This window comes from Mus musculus, chromosome 5 (genome assembly GCF_000001635.26).
Source record: "Mus musculus strain C57BL/6J chromosome 5, GRCm38.p6 C57BL/6J".
Lineage (NCBI taxonomy): Eukaryota > Metazoa > Chordata > Mammalia > Rodentia > Muridae > Mus > Mus musculus.
The window spans coordinates 29,220,043-29,233,212 of NC_000071.6; the positions used below are offsets into that span (position 1 = coordinate 29,220,043).

General features: G+C 42.4%; 2 protein-coding genes across 27 annotated transcripts in view; one reads left to right on the forward strand and one right to left on the reverse strand.

The window, feature by feature from the left end:
* The window catches only part of Rnf32 (ring finger protein 32), a 34,891-nt gene extending 27,298 nt beyond the window's left edge, over window positions 1-7,593 (forward strand). For 12 of the 17 annotated variants that reach the window (XM_006535775.4, XM_006535781.4, XM_006535778.3 and 9 more), the window contains 2 exons: window positions 4,075-4,242; window positions 5,001-7,593. In XM_006535775.4, coding sequence (XP_006535838.1) covers window positions 4,075-4,242; window positions 5,001-5,249 — 417 coding nt within the window. In that variant the 3' untranslated portion in view covers window positions 5,250-7,593. The remainder of the gene's footprint in view (window positions 1-4,074; window positions 4,243-5,000) is intronic. The other 5 variants (NR_110371.1, NM_001289757.1, NM_021470.6 and 2 more) reach the window with 2 other exon arrangements.
* Window positions 7,594-9,759: 2,166 nt separating this feature from the next.
* The window catches only part of Lmbr1 (limb region 1), a 148,620-nt gene continuing 145,209 nt past the window's right edge, over window positions 9,760-13,170 (reverse strand). For all 10 annotated transcript variants that reach the window (XM_006535767.4, XM_006535764.4, XM_011249782.3 and 7 more), the window contains one exon: window positions 9,760-13,106. In XM_006535767.4, the coding sequence (XP_006535830.1) occupies window positions 13,021-13,106 (86 nt within the window). In that variant the 3' untranslated portion in view covers window positions 9,760-13,020. The remainder of the gene's footprint in view (window positions 13,107-13,170) is intronic.

Genomic DNA, 13,170 nt, shown 5'->3' on the forward strand with positions numbered 1-13,170 from the left:
TTTTGTGATTCGGTTACCTCACTCAGGATGATATCCTCCAGATCCATCCATTTGCCTAAGAATTCCATGAATTCATTGTTTTTAATTGCTGAGTAGTACTCCATTGTGTAAATGTACCACATTTTCTGTATCCATTCCTCTGTTAAGGGACATCTGGGTTCTTTCCAGCTTCTGGCTATTATAAATAAGGCTGCTATGAACATAGTGGAACATGTGTCCATATTATAAGTTGGAACATCTTATGGGTATATGCCCACGAGAGGAATTGCTGGATCATCCAGTAGTACTATGTCTAATTTTCTGAGGAACCGCCAGACTGATTTCCAGAGTGGTTGTATAAGCTTGCAATCCCACCAGCAATGGAGGAGTGTCCCTCCTTCTCCACATCCTCAACAGCAACTGCTGTCACCTGAATTTTTCATCTTAGCCATTCTGACTGGTGTGAGGTAGAATCTCAGGGTTGTTTTGATTTGCATTTCTCTGATGATTAAGGATGTTGAACATTTTTTCAGGTGCTTCTCAGCCATTCGGTATTCCTCAGTTGAGAATTCTTTTCTGTAGTCCACCTTCTTGAGTTCTTTATATATATATATATATATATATATATATTGGATATTAGTCCCCTACCTGATTTAGGATTGTTAAAGATCCTTTCCCAATCTGTTGGTGGCCTTTTTGTCTTATTAACAGTGTCTTTTGCCTTATAGCTTTGCAAAAAAATAGAAATTTTTAATGGAGAACTCGGGTTTGTTTTGTTTTTAATGAGAGGACATTGAGATGGCTTAGCAGGCAAAGGCACTTTGCTGTGGAGCCTGATGACTGGAGTACCTCCAGGACCTGCAGAACAGAACTGACTCCCAGTAACTGTCTTCTTATCTCCATACTCATGCCATGATGTAAAGTGGCAGGACAAAAAGAAAAGAGAATACAGGCTAGACACAGCTGACCAGGTGTTGGTAATTACACAAATGGGCTGGTCAGTTGTAAGGACAGCTTGTGAGCACCTGTGTGCAGCACATTCTGGGTCTTATTCAGAGGCAGAGAAGGTGCCCTGACCTGCAAGCAACCAATGAACCTGTGTGCTCCAGGCCCACCAGTGAATGAGAAATGGAGTTTGTAGGTGATATACCAGCTGCCAGCAGATGAGCATGTAATGGTCACCTGTCAGTGCTGCGCCCCTCTAACATGAGTCTCCTAACAGAGCCCAGGGCCTCAGCTATGCTAGTTCAGTGTACTGCCATTAAGGCCCTAGATTTTCAGAAAAGATCTGTGGATGATGGCCGTGAATGAGCTCCCTCTCCTACCTCAAATGACACTAGCCACTACTCTTTAATGGCCTCCTCATCTACTAAATTGCTTGTCTTTCCTAGGCATCAGAGTCCTTATACAGATGACCATAAGCCACTTGGCTTTGAGTCCTGGAAACAAGACAGATCTGACTTGATATGGGGTATCATTCAAATGAAAATGGTGAAATGGTATTTTGGGCATATTGGGAGGGAAAAATTAAATTTAGAAGCCTTTTCAACATGATTACTAAAAATCTTAGCATTGCACATATAGCTCTAACTGCATTTTGTTGCATAGTGGCATAGTGTAAGTAACCTCAAAGCAACTGTAGTATAGCAAAAGGCTTGTAAAAGTACGCCATGTGCTGCTTTGCAATTCTTTCCCAGGCTTTTCTCATATGATTCCCTTAACAGCAAATCTTTTTCTGCTTGCTCAAGAAACTAAATCTTTATAGCCTAATTGAAATCAGGGAATGATTCTCTTCCCCAACCCATGTGAAAGACTGGCTTCTGGACCTAGCAAACACTGTGACTGCACTATTACCACCCACCTGAGCATTTCTGCTGTGTACTTGTTCTTAAAAACTCAAACTGGAGCTAAAGCAGAGCACAGGGCTGGAAGCTGGTAATACAGAGCCATGGTGTCCAGGGTCTAGGGCCTCACACCTAAGCTGGACACCCAATGTGAAAATGTGATCTCCTCCCTATGGAGCATCCTTGGCTAGCTCCCTTCTGTGTGTATCTTAAGCTGGGCAGCAAATGAAGAGAGTGGGTGTCACATGTGAGTACCTGGTCAGAAGAACCTGGTCACAGGATTTTCTCTCTATCTGGAAAAGATGGGTCCAGGAAGGCAACACTAAGAACAAACAAGGCTGGGTGAGCTGATCTGGCAAAGTGTCTGTGAAATACGAAACTCATGTCTGATTAGAGAGTGCTTTTGTGTGCCTGTCATGCCCACCTTCCATGAATACTGACTGGTATAATAGTAAATACTGTGAAATTTCATTTTCTAAACATACTGATTACAAGATGCTGTGTGAAGTGGTACCATCCTGTTAAGTCATAAGTTTATATTTGAACATCTGTCCAGAGGTAATTGTGAAGGATTCCCTACAATTATGTTGTAAGTAACTAAGACCACAATTACTATGATATTTAAGCACAGACCAATAACGTACATTTTAAATAAATGTTCTAATTAAAAATAAGTCATGAAAGCTTACCAAAAAGGAATTGGGGAAGAACACTTAAAACCTATTCAACTTTGTAAACAAAACAGTAACAAAAAAAAATCACTTTGAGACAGGGTTCCATGTAGCTCAGGCTAGCCTCAAACTTTGATCCCTTGCCTCAAGTCCTCTGAATGCTGGGATTATATGTGTGTACCACCATGCCTCCTTACTATCTAAATGCAAACCCCACTAAAGTTTAAGCCATGTTATATTTCTACTTAACAATATAGTACTTATAATAAAGACTTAACTCTTTTAAAATATGGTGACAGCATCTTGAGGGAAGGACAGGCACAGTGTCAAGCCTTTGCAGCTGGAGAGGGTACAACTCAGGGAGATCAAAGAATCACAGCAGATCTATCCAGATGAATCAAGAAGCAGACATGCTGATGTAGAGTTAACAGCAGCAGGTAAAGCTGGTGGGAAACTGCTCTATCACATGAGCAGACCCCACCTTCCTAAGTGTATGCAACTAGTTCACACCAATATGTGCTCAAAGTATTGGAGTCCAGTGGATCCAGCAGCTCCTATTAGGATATGACTACATGCTCTGCCACAGCCAGCCAGCATCTGATCTGTGCCCAAGTCATTTGTCCTAGGGCCAGTTGCTTTCCTAAGTCTATTTCATGTGTGTGTGTGTGTGTGTGTGTACACATACAATCTTTATAAAAGCCTGAGTTTAAAGGACACTAGACTTAAGGTTAAAACTTCAGATGGCATGCATATGCTGCCTCTATACTGACACTACCAGTATAGAACTTAACCCAATTCCCAAGGGGTCTGTTCTGTACTGGGGCATCTCAGTTACCCATCTTGATTATCTGTGCTTGGAGGAAAACGTTTAAAGTCATTAGGCAAGGAGTGTTTCAAATTGTGACCTTAGAGCTTGAATGAAAACAAGTCACAGGTGACCCTCCTTTGCCTGGGTTTCCTTTTCTGCTTGCATAAGATCATATATAGTCTGGAGCCACAGCTCCACAGGGAAAATGACTGGTGAGCAAAGCAGTAGTCCCCACATGCCTGGTAGCAGTACCAAGAACTTATACACTGTGCTGTGTAAGTCCACTATGATTCAAGTTCCCTCCTCCTGTCAGCTTTAGTCCCAGATGCATTCTGTGCTAACTGCAGCAAAGCAAAAAGTATCTTTTCTTGTTTATACCTCCCTAAACTCTTGAGCTGGAATCCTGTGAATTAGACCAACAAGAGGCAGATGAGCAAGATTAAAGTATAACCACTTATTTAATAAAGTCTCCTGTGACATGGCAACTTCTAACAGAAGGAAAGACCTGAGCCAACCGCTGAGCAGCAGTGAACTGGGCTCTCACTGATGAGAGTGGAAAGTCCCCAAAACGGTGACAAAAGGAGCTAGCTGAGGATGGTAAGACAGACAGACATCGTGGCCTGCCCTGCTGTAGCTTCCCCTCAGGAAGCCCACTCCAGCTGTAGTGTCTAGCGTATGGTCACATCACAGCTGCTGGAGAAGGGACATCAAGTCCCTGCTTCAGGAAGGACTGCCCTCATTCAGACGCTCCAGCCTATGGCTCTGCTCTCAGTTCACAGAGATCAGCCACCGAATCCTGTGCTCATACAACACCAACATAGATGAACTCTTCTCAGAAATTGATGTCTGCTTGGCGGTAAACCGTAGCATTCTTCAGCAGCTAGATGAAAGGTGTGGCCAGATAATCACCAAGGAGGACTGGGAGAAAATCCAAGCACAGGTAGGCTTCAGAGCAGCTTCCTACTGCCCTCTGCAGAATGGACTGCAGTGCAGGTCTGGGAGCCTTGGTGAGTTTTGCTTGGATGGGGACACCCAGGCCTTTGCTATTAGCTCAGTCCTGTACGCGGAAATGTTAAAGCTCTAGTTCGATGGTGGCTGTTATGAACAATGAAAACCCAAAAGGCCAATCCTAATGCTTCCTGCCTTCCTCCTGTACCTGCAGGAGCCTAGGAAGGAAAGCAGGACTCTGCAGCAACTCGAAGCCAAGATAGAAGGAAAACTTAAATATTAAATAGGGGGCTAAAAAACAGCTTAAAACATAAAATTGGGAAGGTTTTAAAACTTTAACAGTAACAGCCAAGGACTTAGCAATTTCTGACTTTTACTTTTGTTTTGTTGGTTTTTCTGTAGCCCTGGATGTTCTGGAACTCATTCTGTAGACCAGCCTTGAACTCGAGATCCACCTGCCTCTATCCTCCTGAATGTTGGGATTAAAGACGTGTGCCACCATGCTTAGCCCAATTTTCCATTTTTAATTAAAAGGCACTATATATGTTATATTATTAGTGTTCAGCAGTTTTAAAGTATTTTTGTTTAATTGGGTATTATAATCTATATCTCACATATTGACATTTAAGATTTTCCATGGATTCATGTCTTGGGCTATAGTTCTCACTGTAGGTCTGAGTAATTGTGGAATGTGACGGGGGGGGGACGACGGGACTCCTGTAACAAAGCTGTGTCTGCTTTGTGCTGCAGGCTGCTCACCATGAGATCTATGAATGTTCCATCTGCCTGACTCCACTCTCCTTTCATGGCGATGGCCGGCAAGCAGCCATAGGAACCAGCAGCCAGCGTCCCAGAGAGACAGTCCTCCTGTCCTGTGCACATCTGTTCCACAATGCCTGCCTCCTGGCTTTGGAGGAGTTTTCTTTAGGAGACAATGCCCCTTTCCATGTCTGTCCTCTCTGTCGCTCCTGCTACCAAAAGAAAATTGTTGAATGCTGAATTCATGTCCAGGAAGTTAAATGTCTGACTAGAACAAGAAAGGGGTAAAGGCTATCCTGCTTTTGGATGAGCTGCATGGGTTTGGGGTAGAGGACTACATTGCTGACTGTTCTTTGTGATTATATAGAGGAAATATAAGTTCCTATTTAACTGTGGTCTTTATTGCATTAAAAACAGCATGTTCGTTTGTTGAATTTAGTTACTTAAAATAAATGAGAAGTAGTGTTAATTAAAATGTAGCTAGTGTCTGACCAACAGCAAGAAACTGACACACTTATTCAATGCATAAGAATCTCCCTTTTATTTTTGTATAATAGATGTGTGTTATAGATAAGTACTTTTAACATGTTAACTGGAAAAAAGTGATCTTCAGCATCAAAACTAGGTAAATCAAATGCTAATGGTGGTGTTGCAGATTCCTATGGTCCATATAAGAGAATGAAAATCTCATATATGGACCAACGGAAAATCCCTGAAGTTTTTGGTGCCAGTGCTACACACTAATGCCAGGCCCCACAAGTACTCAAGTCCCTGTCGCTTATAACCAACTATATCTCTTCATACACTTTGAAATCACCTCTGAACTATAATGCCTAGCATAGTGTAAGTACTCTGTGAACAGTTGCTTTACTATTGCTGAGGAACTAAGAACAGGAAAAAGAAAACTGTGTGTAGTAAGTACACAGACAGTAGTTTGCTAGCCCTCTATACTCCACATTGGAAATAGAGAGTGCCGATGGGGCCAAGACTGGTGCACTCAGCAGCTAATGAGAAGCATTGCTCAGGTGGCCCCTCCATACTGGAACAGATAAAAACACATTCAACTGCATTAGCAGTATGCTAATGGAGGCTGGGCCATCTATTCTACAGCACTCTCAAGCTCCCTGGCTCTTTCTGTCTCAAAGATGTAAGTCTGCTTTGCCTCAGCCTTCACCAGGGAATCTGCTTTCTTTGGAGGAAGAGCATGTTGAGGCTATGCTGGGAGGCAGTGCCAATGGGAGCCAGTATCCAGCCTGGATGTGAATGCAGGTAGCAAGCAAAGGTGTATTCCAGGGTTCAGAACTGCTCTCTACACAATGTAAGAAGTATTTACAATTCTTTTTTTTTAGTTTTCTTTTGTTGGTTTCAAATGTATGCATTGATATATAATTTATGGATTAGTATGTACATGTTGTACTCAAATTTTTCTTAATGATTAGATTTACTGTTATAACATTTGGTGGCTAATTTGGAGACTACTTAGAGGTAGAGACAGGCTACATCTCAGAGAGCAACTTTTCCATTCAGGAGGCTCAGCTGAGAGGACAGTGCAAACTTTTACCATTCCATCATGCCTTTAGTCAGCTGTCACTTGGAAATGAGCACTGATTGGAGCACCTCATGCCAGTAAGAGGGTTCAGAGGCCATAGAATGTGACATCCTTCTCACTGTGGCTTCTTCCTCAGCACAATCTTTACTGATCTCCCCTTAACTTAGATGTCTCAGCATCCTTGCAAGATTAAACCTCCTTCTCACTGCCTACTCCCACTTTTTACTTTAATCATACTTAGAAAACCTGCATGCTCTAGGTTGTAGCAATTATGTCTTTCTCCCCACATTGTAGACAGACATGAGTTCTTCCACACTTAGACATTTTTATGGTTGCTGGTCTATAGGACCTGACCCATCCCTAGGCACTCTCATTACTAACGCATGAACTGAATAAGACACTGCCAAAGGAGCACATTTTCAGGGCATTCTGGCCCAAAAGTGGTTTATGTGAGCCAACAGTAGGTGCTCTGAGGTTTCTGCTCTCAGAGCAGTAAGAGCTTTAAAAACCCATAACGAGCTAGGGTGGAGTCCAGCCTTAATTATGCTTTGTAGGATTCTTTTTTTCCTTTCAAAGTACATGAGACAGCCACATCATTTATTAAAACTACAATGTTACATGACCCTCTATTAGCTATCCTTACCACTCAGGACATAGATAATAATTTGAAAACTGGTTATAGGCTTTTTACTACCTTTAGTTCCTACACAAGGCTTATTGTCTGGCCCCTGGGAACTCCTGGGCCAAGGCCGATACCAACTTCGCAGGTCACAGCTACTGAGTTTTGTCCTCTGCAGTATAGCTAGAACTGGACCTACTTCAAACTTTCTGAATCCTAAATAAGATTATAGGTTTGAATAGAGAAAGAGAGTAAGCAAGGTATTCAGGCAGTATGGGGCAAGGATAACACTCTAAGCTAGATGCTATATTGTTAAGCTCTCAGTCCTTGCAAGATATATCCATAAAATTGGTCTCCTTTTAGAATCACATTGTCTTAGACATCTGCTTATTGATCTGTATTAAGTACTGACTGCATTAAATGTAGAATAAAGAAGGAAGTTCCCCATGTTCCATGGATAGGCAAGCTAGGGTGGCTGCTCACACTCTCAAGTCTCATCAACACACAGAAGTAAGCCTCCAAGATTTGTCTGCTGTTTGAGAACTCTGAACAAGCCAATGGAGTCACTGGAATCCAGATGACCTGGCCTAACCTACCTCTTCACTTAAGAATAGGGCAATCTCAAACACCTTGTTGTTGTTTTGGCTGTGTTCCAAAGACATGAAATGGGGGTATGCATTTCCTATGACACTTCAGAGCTGCCCATGTGTCAGGAAGGAACACTTATTTCCTGTCCCCATACTCTTGCACACCAGCCCCATGTCACAGTCTCTGATGTGAGCTCACGGTAAGACATATAAGTCAAAGTGACCCACCGTGTAGCCTGAGCCAGTGCAGGCCTGTGAGAGAGGAAAGACCAGACTCTTCAAGCCGTAAGCAATGGGGACAACCTGGGGTCTCAGAAACATGGCCCGTGTCCTTTAAGTTTCTGGGTATAAGGCTGTAGGAACCTATGTCCTTGGTGCCAAGGTGTCATGTTTATAGCAGGACTTTTCACAACAGTTCTTGGGAGGAAAAAGACAATACTCAGAAAACTTTTGAGGCAACAAATTTACCCAATTAATATTCAAGTCAACACTAATAACAAGAAGTGTATTAGTTCTTTTAAACCAGATTCATTATGGTTTTCAAATGGAAATGTACCTCCCATTTTGTACTAGTAGGTCAGGAAATAACTTAGTTTGTGCCTGGTATTTAAAAAAATAAACAAGGGCTGGAGAGATGGCTCAATGGTTAAGAGCACTGACTGTTCTTCCAAAGGTCCTGAGTTCAATTCCCAGTGACTACATGGTGGCTCACACCATCTATAACGGGATCCAATACCCTCTTCTGGTGTGTCTGAAGGCAGAGAAACCCTGTCTCGAAAAAACCAAAATAAATAAATAAACATCAGAAAGTCCTAACATGGATCACAAGAAAAAAAATAATGCCACTGTTTTAAGTTCTTTTTGTTGTTGTTGTTTTGGTTTTTTGTTTTGTTTTGAGACAGGGTTTCTCTGTGTAGCCCTGGCTGTCCTGGAACTCACTCTGTAGACCAGGCTGGCCTCGAACTCAGAAATCTGCCTGCCTCTGCCTCCCAAGTACTGGGATTAAATGCGTGCACCACCACTGCCCAGCCTGTTTTAAGTTCTTATATGTGTTTTGGTGTGCATGTAAACTCAGTTACAGAGGATATTCATTTCTTATTGTGAACTGAAGTGTGAGGCCACTGGTGCTCGCAGGCTGTGCACACTTCCAGCAAATGAGCCAGTGTGAACAGCACTGTAGAGCTCTGGATGAAGTTCAGTTCTTCTATGGAAGAAAGAAACAAGTCTAATGAGCTTGAATCATTCAATAATGTAAGATGCATGTGATCAACCACTAACACTACTTTTGGGTTGCAAAGATATCATAAATTCACAACAGAAAGTGTGGGACCCCGACTTAGAGCGTTTCTCCCTGGAAGGTAAAGCCCCTGGACGTTCCCCAAGCTTGTTTTCCCTGATCTCTAAAAATACAGCCAGAAAGAAGCTCTTTGTTCTCTATAACCAGCAAAAAGCCTTTTTGTTTCTATACTTTATAACCAGAGATGCGATAATTGTAAAAGACCCAGCCAGGCACTTGCCTGGCTTCCTGTGCCGAGGACACGGAGATAAAAATTCAGAAAGAACTCACTCCCCACTCCTTCTGCCTTGTAAATTTCACCAAGGACACCCGGCAGAGAAGAACTCTGCCCAGCTCCTCCCAACTCCTCCCAATTCCTCAGCTAGCTGTTAAAAGCCCCCTACTGTCACCGCCCAGGGCGAACTCCCTTGCCCTTCATGGCAGAAAGAGTTGTTCTCAGCTAGCTGATAATAAAACCTCTTGCAGTTTGTATCAGGTGTGGTTTTCTCTTGGGTCACTGGGGTGCTGGCCAGCTCATCCCAGGACTTGAGCAGGGGCCCAGCTTCGGGGTCTTACAAAAGCAAGTTAAAATACCTTTCTCTTTGTCTAATACCACTGAGTTCTAACACTGAACCAGAAGCAGCCTGTCAATACTCTTAAATGTTCATCATGATAGAATTGAAGAATAGATATATGTGCAGGGACTTATAAAACAAGTATAAGGTTTTTCTCAGAACTTTAATTTCTAAGAATTTTAAGTTACAATAAAAGTACCTCATAGAAACAAGACTAACAGAAAACTTGAAAACAATATGTAACAGAAATTTACCAGTGTGTCTTGACATATGAAAAATATCATATCCGTTTTAAGTTTAAAAGCAGTGCTACATATGTTCACATATTTAAAGACCCTATAATACTTCTGCCTATATACATTAAATATTGTACCAACCATAAGCAAATACATAGACTAGAATCAATGGGAATCTGTGCTGCTGACTATCAGGATCACCTACTGTGCTTGGCCAAAGCAGAAGTGGCAACAACTGCTGCTGCCACCATGCCCACAGCCCCATAGGTGGTGAGCAGCAGACCCAACAAGGTTCCTTCTGATTCACCAGCCAGCCCCAAACAGGTGTGACTGAAGGAGCTAACAGTATGTTTTTAGACAACCATACAGGGTCTCATATTTAGGTCAGACTTTATTTTATATAAGATAGATGATAGAAAGATAGATAGATAGATAGATAGATAGATGATAAATAGATCTAAAATATATGCTAGAAAATCTATAAAAAACCGGTGTCACAATGTATAAAATTTGATATAGCCTCTCATCAAGATCTATAAAGTGTTTGGTGCCCTTTTAGCTTAAATTGTAGTAATTATTTTTATGTATGGAAGTGTTTTTCCTTCACCATGTGCCTGCAGTCAGTGCCCATGGAGGTCTGAAAGGGTATTTAATCCCCTGGGACTAGAGTCACTGATGACTGTGAACCACCATGTGGATGCTAAGAACCAAATCTGAGTCCTCTGAAAGCAAAGCTAGTGCTCTTTAACTGCTGAGCCATCTCTCCAGCCATTCCACCTCCAACCCTCATTTCCTCTTTTTGCTTTCGTTTGTATGTTTGTTTCTTTTGAGAGACAGTTTCACTATGTAGCACTGGCTTGCCTGGAACTCACTATGTAACCTAGTCTGGTTCAAATTCTTAGGGATCCTTCTGCCTCTGCCACTTGAGTGCTATAAGGAAAACACTACCATGCCCAGTTTCATGCCCGTTTAAAGAGGACATTCAAGGTAAGAGAACAAAAGGACTACTCAACAGAGTCACTGGTGCAACCTCATCTAGTCAAAACTAGAGTGCCATGACTAGTGTGAATGGGAGCTCTTGTCTGCAGAGCTTTCTGCACTCTGTAAAACAGCACTGCAATGCAGGACTCCTGCATATAACTGTCTTCACGAACTTGGAATATGAAGCCTCAGCATGCTGCTGTCCTTTCGTGAAGTTCTGTATCAGCCAGCCTCTAGCACATGCCCAGTGAAGTGATGGCACCTGGAACCAGTCCCTCCCTCCAGGCAACTCTCAGGTGAGTGACCAGTGACCCTCAAAGGGTGGTGACCACGCAGTGCATCAACCACAGAAGGCCCAAGAATCAAGGTAAGACAATCCTTAAAGCCCACTTCCATCTCATCACCAAATATCTCCAGTCAGTCCAAACCTGGATCCCATCTTCAAATTAAGAACCTCCAAATGAATAAGAAGTTTAGGACTTGCTCAGCAGGTAAAGGTACCTGAATCACACATGTGAAAGGAAAGAGCTGACTACTGAAAGCTGTCCTTTAGATCTTTACTCATTAATGCCTGCCCCCATGTTTCTGTCTATCTGCCCGTCTGTCTCTCTTTCCCTCCCTCCCCCCTCACATATAGACACTCATTAAGAAAATTAGAGACAGACATTGAAAAGTTCAGTATTTTATGAAAATTTTCAGACACCTTACCTTGCAGAGCTCTGTTTGGTTGTTGGCAAATGGTGTGCACCGAAGTGACTGCAGCAGAAAACTCTGACCTCTCCCTGACTTGCTCTGCTTCAGAGCCTGTCATTAATGACCAGGTAAATCGGAAATAGCCAACTCGCACTGTGCTAGCGCAGGAGCTCACACTCGGGAATCTATCAATACTCACTGGAGGTACACACTGACCCACTCAGAGCCACAGCACCAAGTTTCCTTAAAACTAACCTGGAGTATCAGGGGATGCCATGGTGTAAATAAAGATGTGGACTCAATGGCTTATAAACATAGAGCTAAATCTTCTTGGTTTTCTAAGATTAAATAAAGGTCAGATACAGCCTTTCATATATGTCTCCAAAAGAAACTAAATTCAACAATTTGAGAAAAAAGTGCTTTACTTCTTTTTCTGAACACAAATCCTGTTATGTCATCCATACAGTGCATGTGAGCATCACTATATTTCTGTGAAATGTGTGCTACCTAGGAACAACAATAGCATGCGCTCAGTTTTTTTTTTTTTTTTTAAATCAGTAGACTCAGGAGTTGAGAAACCATTCCAACAATTAAACTAAACAACTAAGTAGTTATGAGCTCATATTAGTTATGAGCTGCACCTGCTGCACCTGCCCTTCTGTGGAGACCCTGACCTGTAAGTTCTGGGTATCACACTGGTAACCTTCCTGGGGTGGAGACTTAAGGTGGTGTATGAGAGGCACCGAAGCCTGAAAAAGCAATTTCTGTCTTTGGGTTACACACATACAACAAGCACAGAGTGGAGTAGTTTTTGAAAAAAAGGTTTTAAAAAATGAATGTACATACAGCCTATAAGGCAAAGTCTAAGGTGTGTACAACACTGGCACTGTGCTGTGAAAAGTATTATCAGGTACACACACTGTCCAAATCTACAATCGCATGTGCTTCATACTGCAGCTTACCACAAAAAAATAGTCCTGGGGCTGCCCACCAAGGCTCAGGTGTTTAAAGAATCTAGTATGTTCCACTGGCTCAAAGTCTAATGAAGATTCTGTAAGATGAATCAGAAAATCTGCTTTTGGTTTTTTAAATAAAAATGTAGTTTGTTACTTGTACAACAGTTTCCAGGACCTTGTGAAAATGCTTTGGGGCACCAGATGACTTTCAGGCAGGCTTCTGCCTGCAGAACCAAGCTTCTCATGGTGTAAAGCAAAAGCCTAAGGGCGTCCGAGTCTTCACCTCTCATCCAGGTAGTTCCTGCTATAGACACACAGCTTTTCCTCAGTCTCAAGACTCAGGGTTTAACCAAAAGCTGTCATATCCGGCCAATCAGAAAACTCCCAGGAGACACAGATGACTAGTGCTAAGTTGTAAGTGCTTATGCGAAAGGGCACTGTCAGCTGGGTCCAGACCCACCAGAATGAACACTGTCTATGGGAATGTCATGAATCAGTTGTCGGGACTTGCTGTAGAGTGCTACTGAGGCAGTCAGGTCTCACAGTGCTTTCTGATGCCCATTTGCAGAAGGCTTTGTAGTTTCTGAATCCCTTGAGGTATCTGACAAGTGAAGTTTGTGAAGTCCTGTAGAAAAATTAGGATAAAGGTGAGAAAGGAGCAGTGCTAAGGAATGGGGTGACCAGAAAAG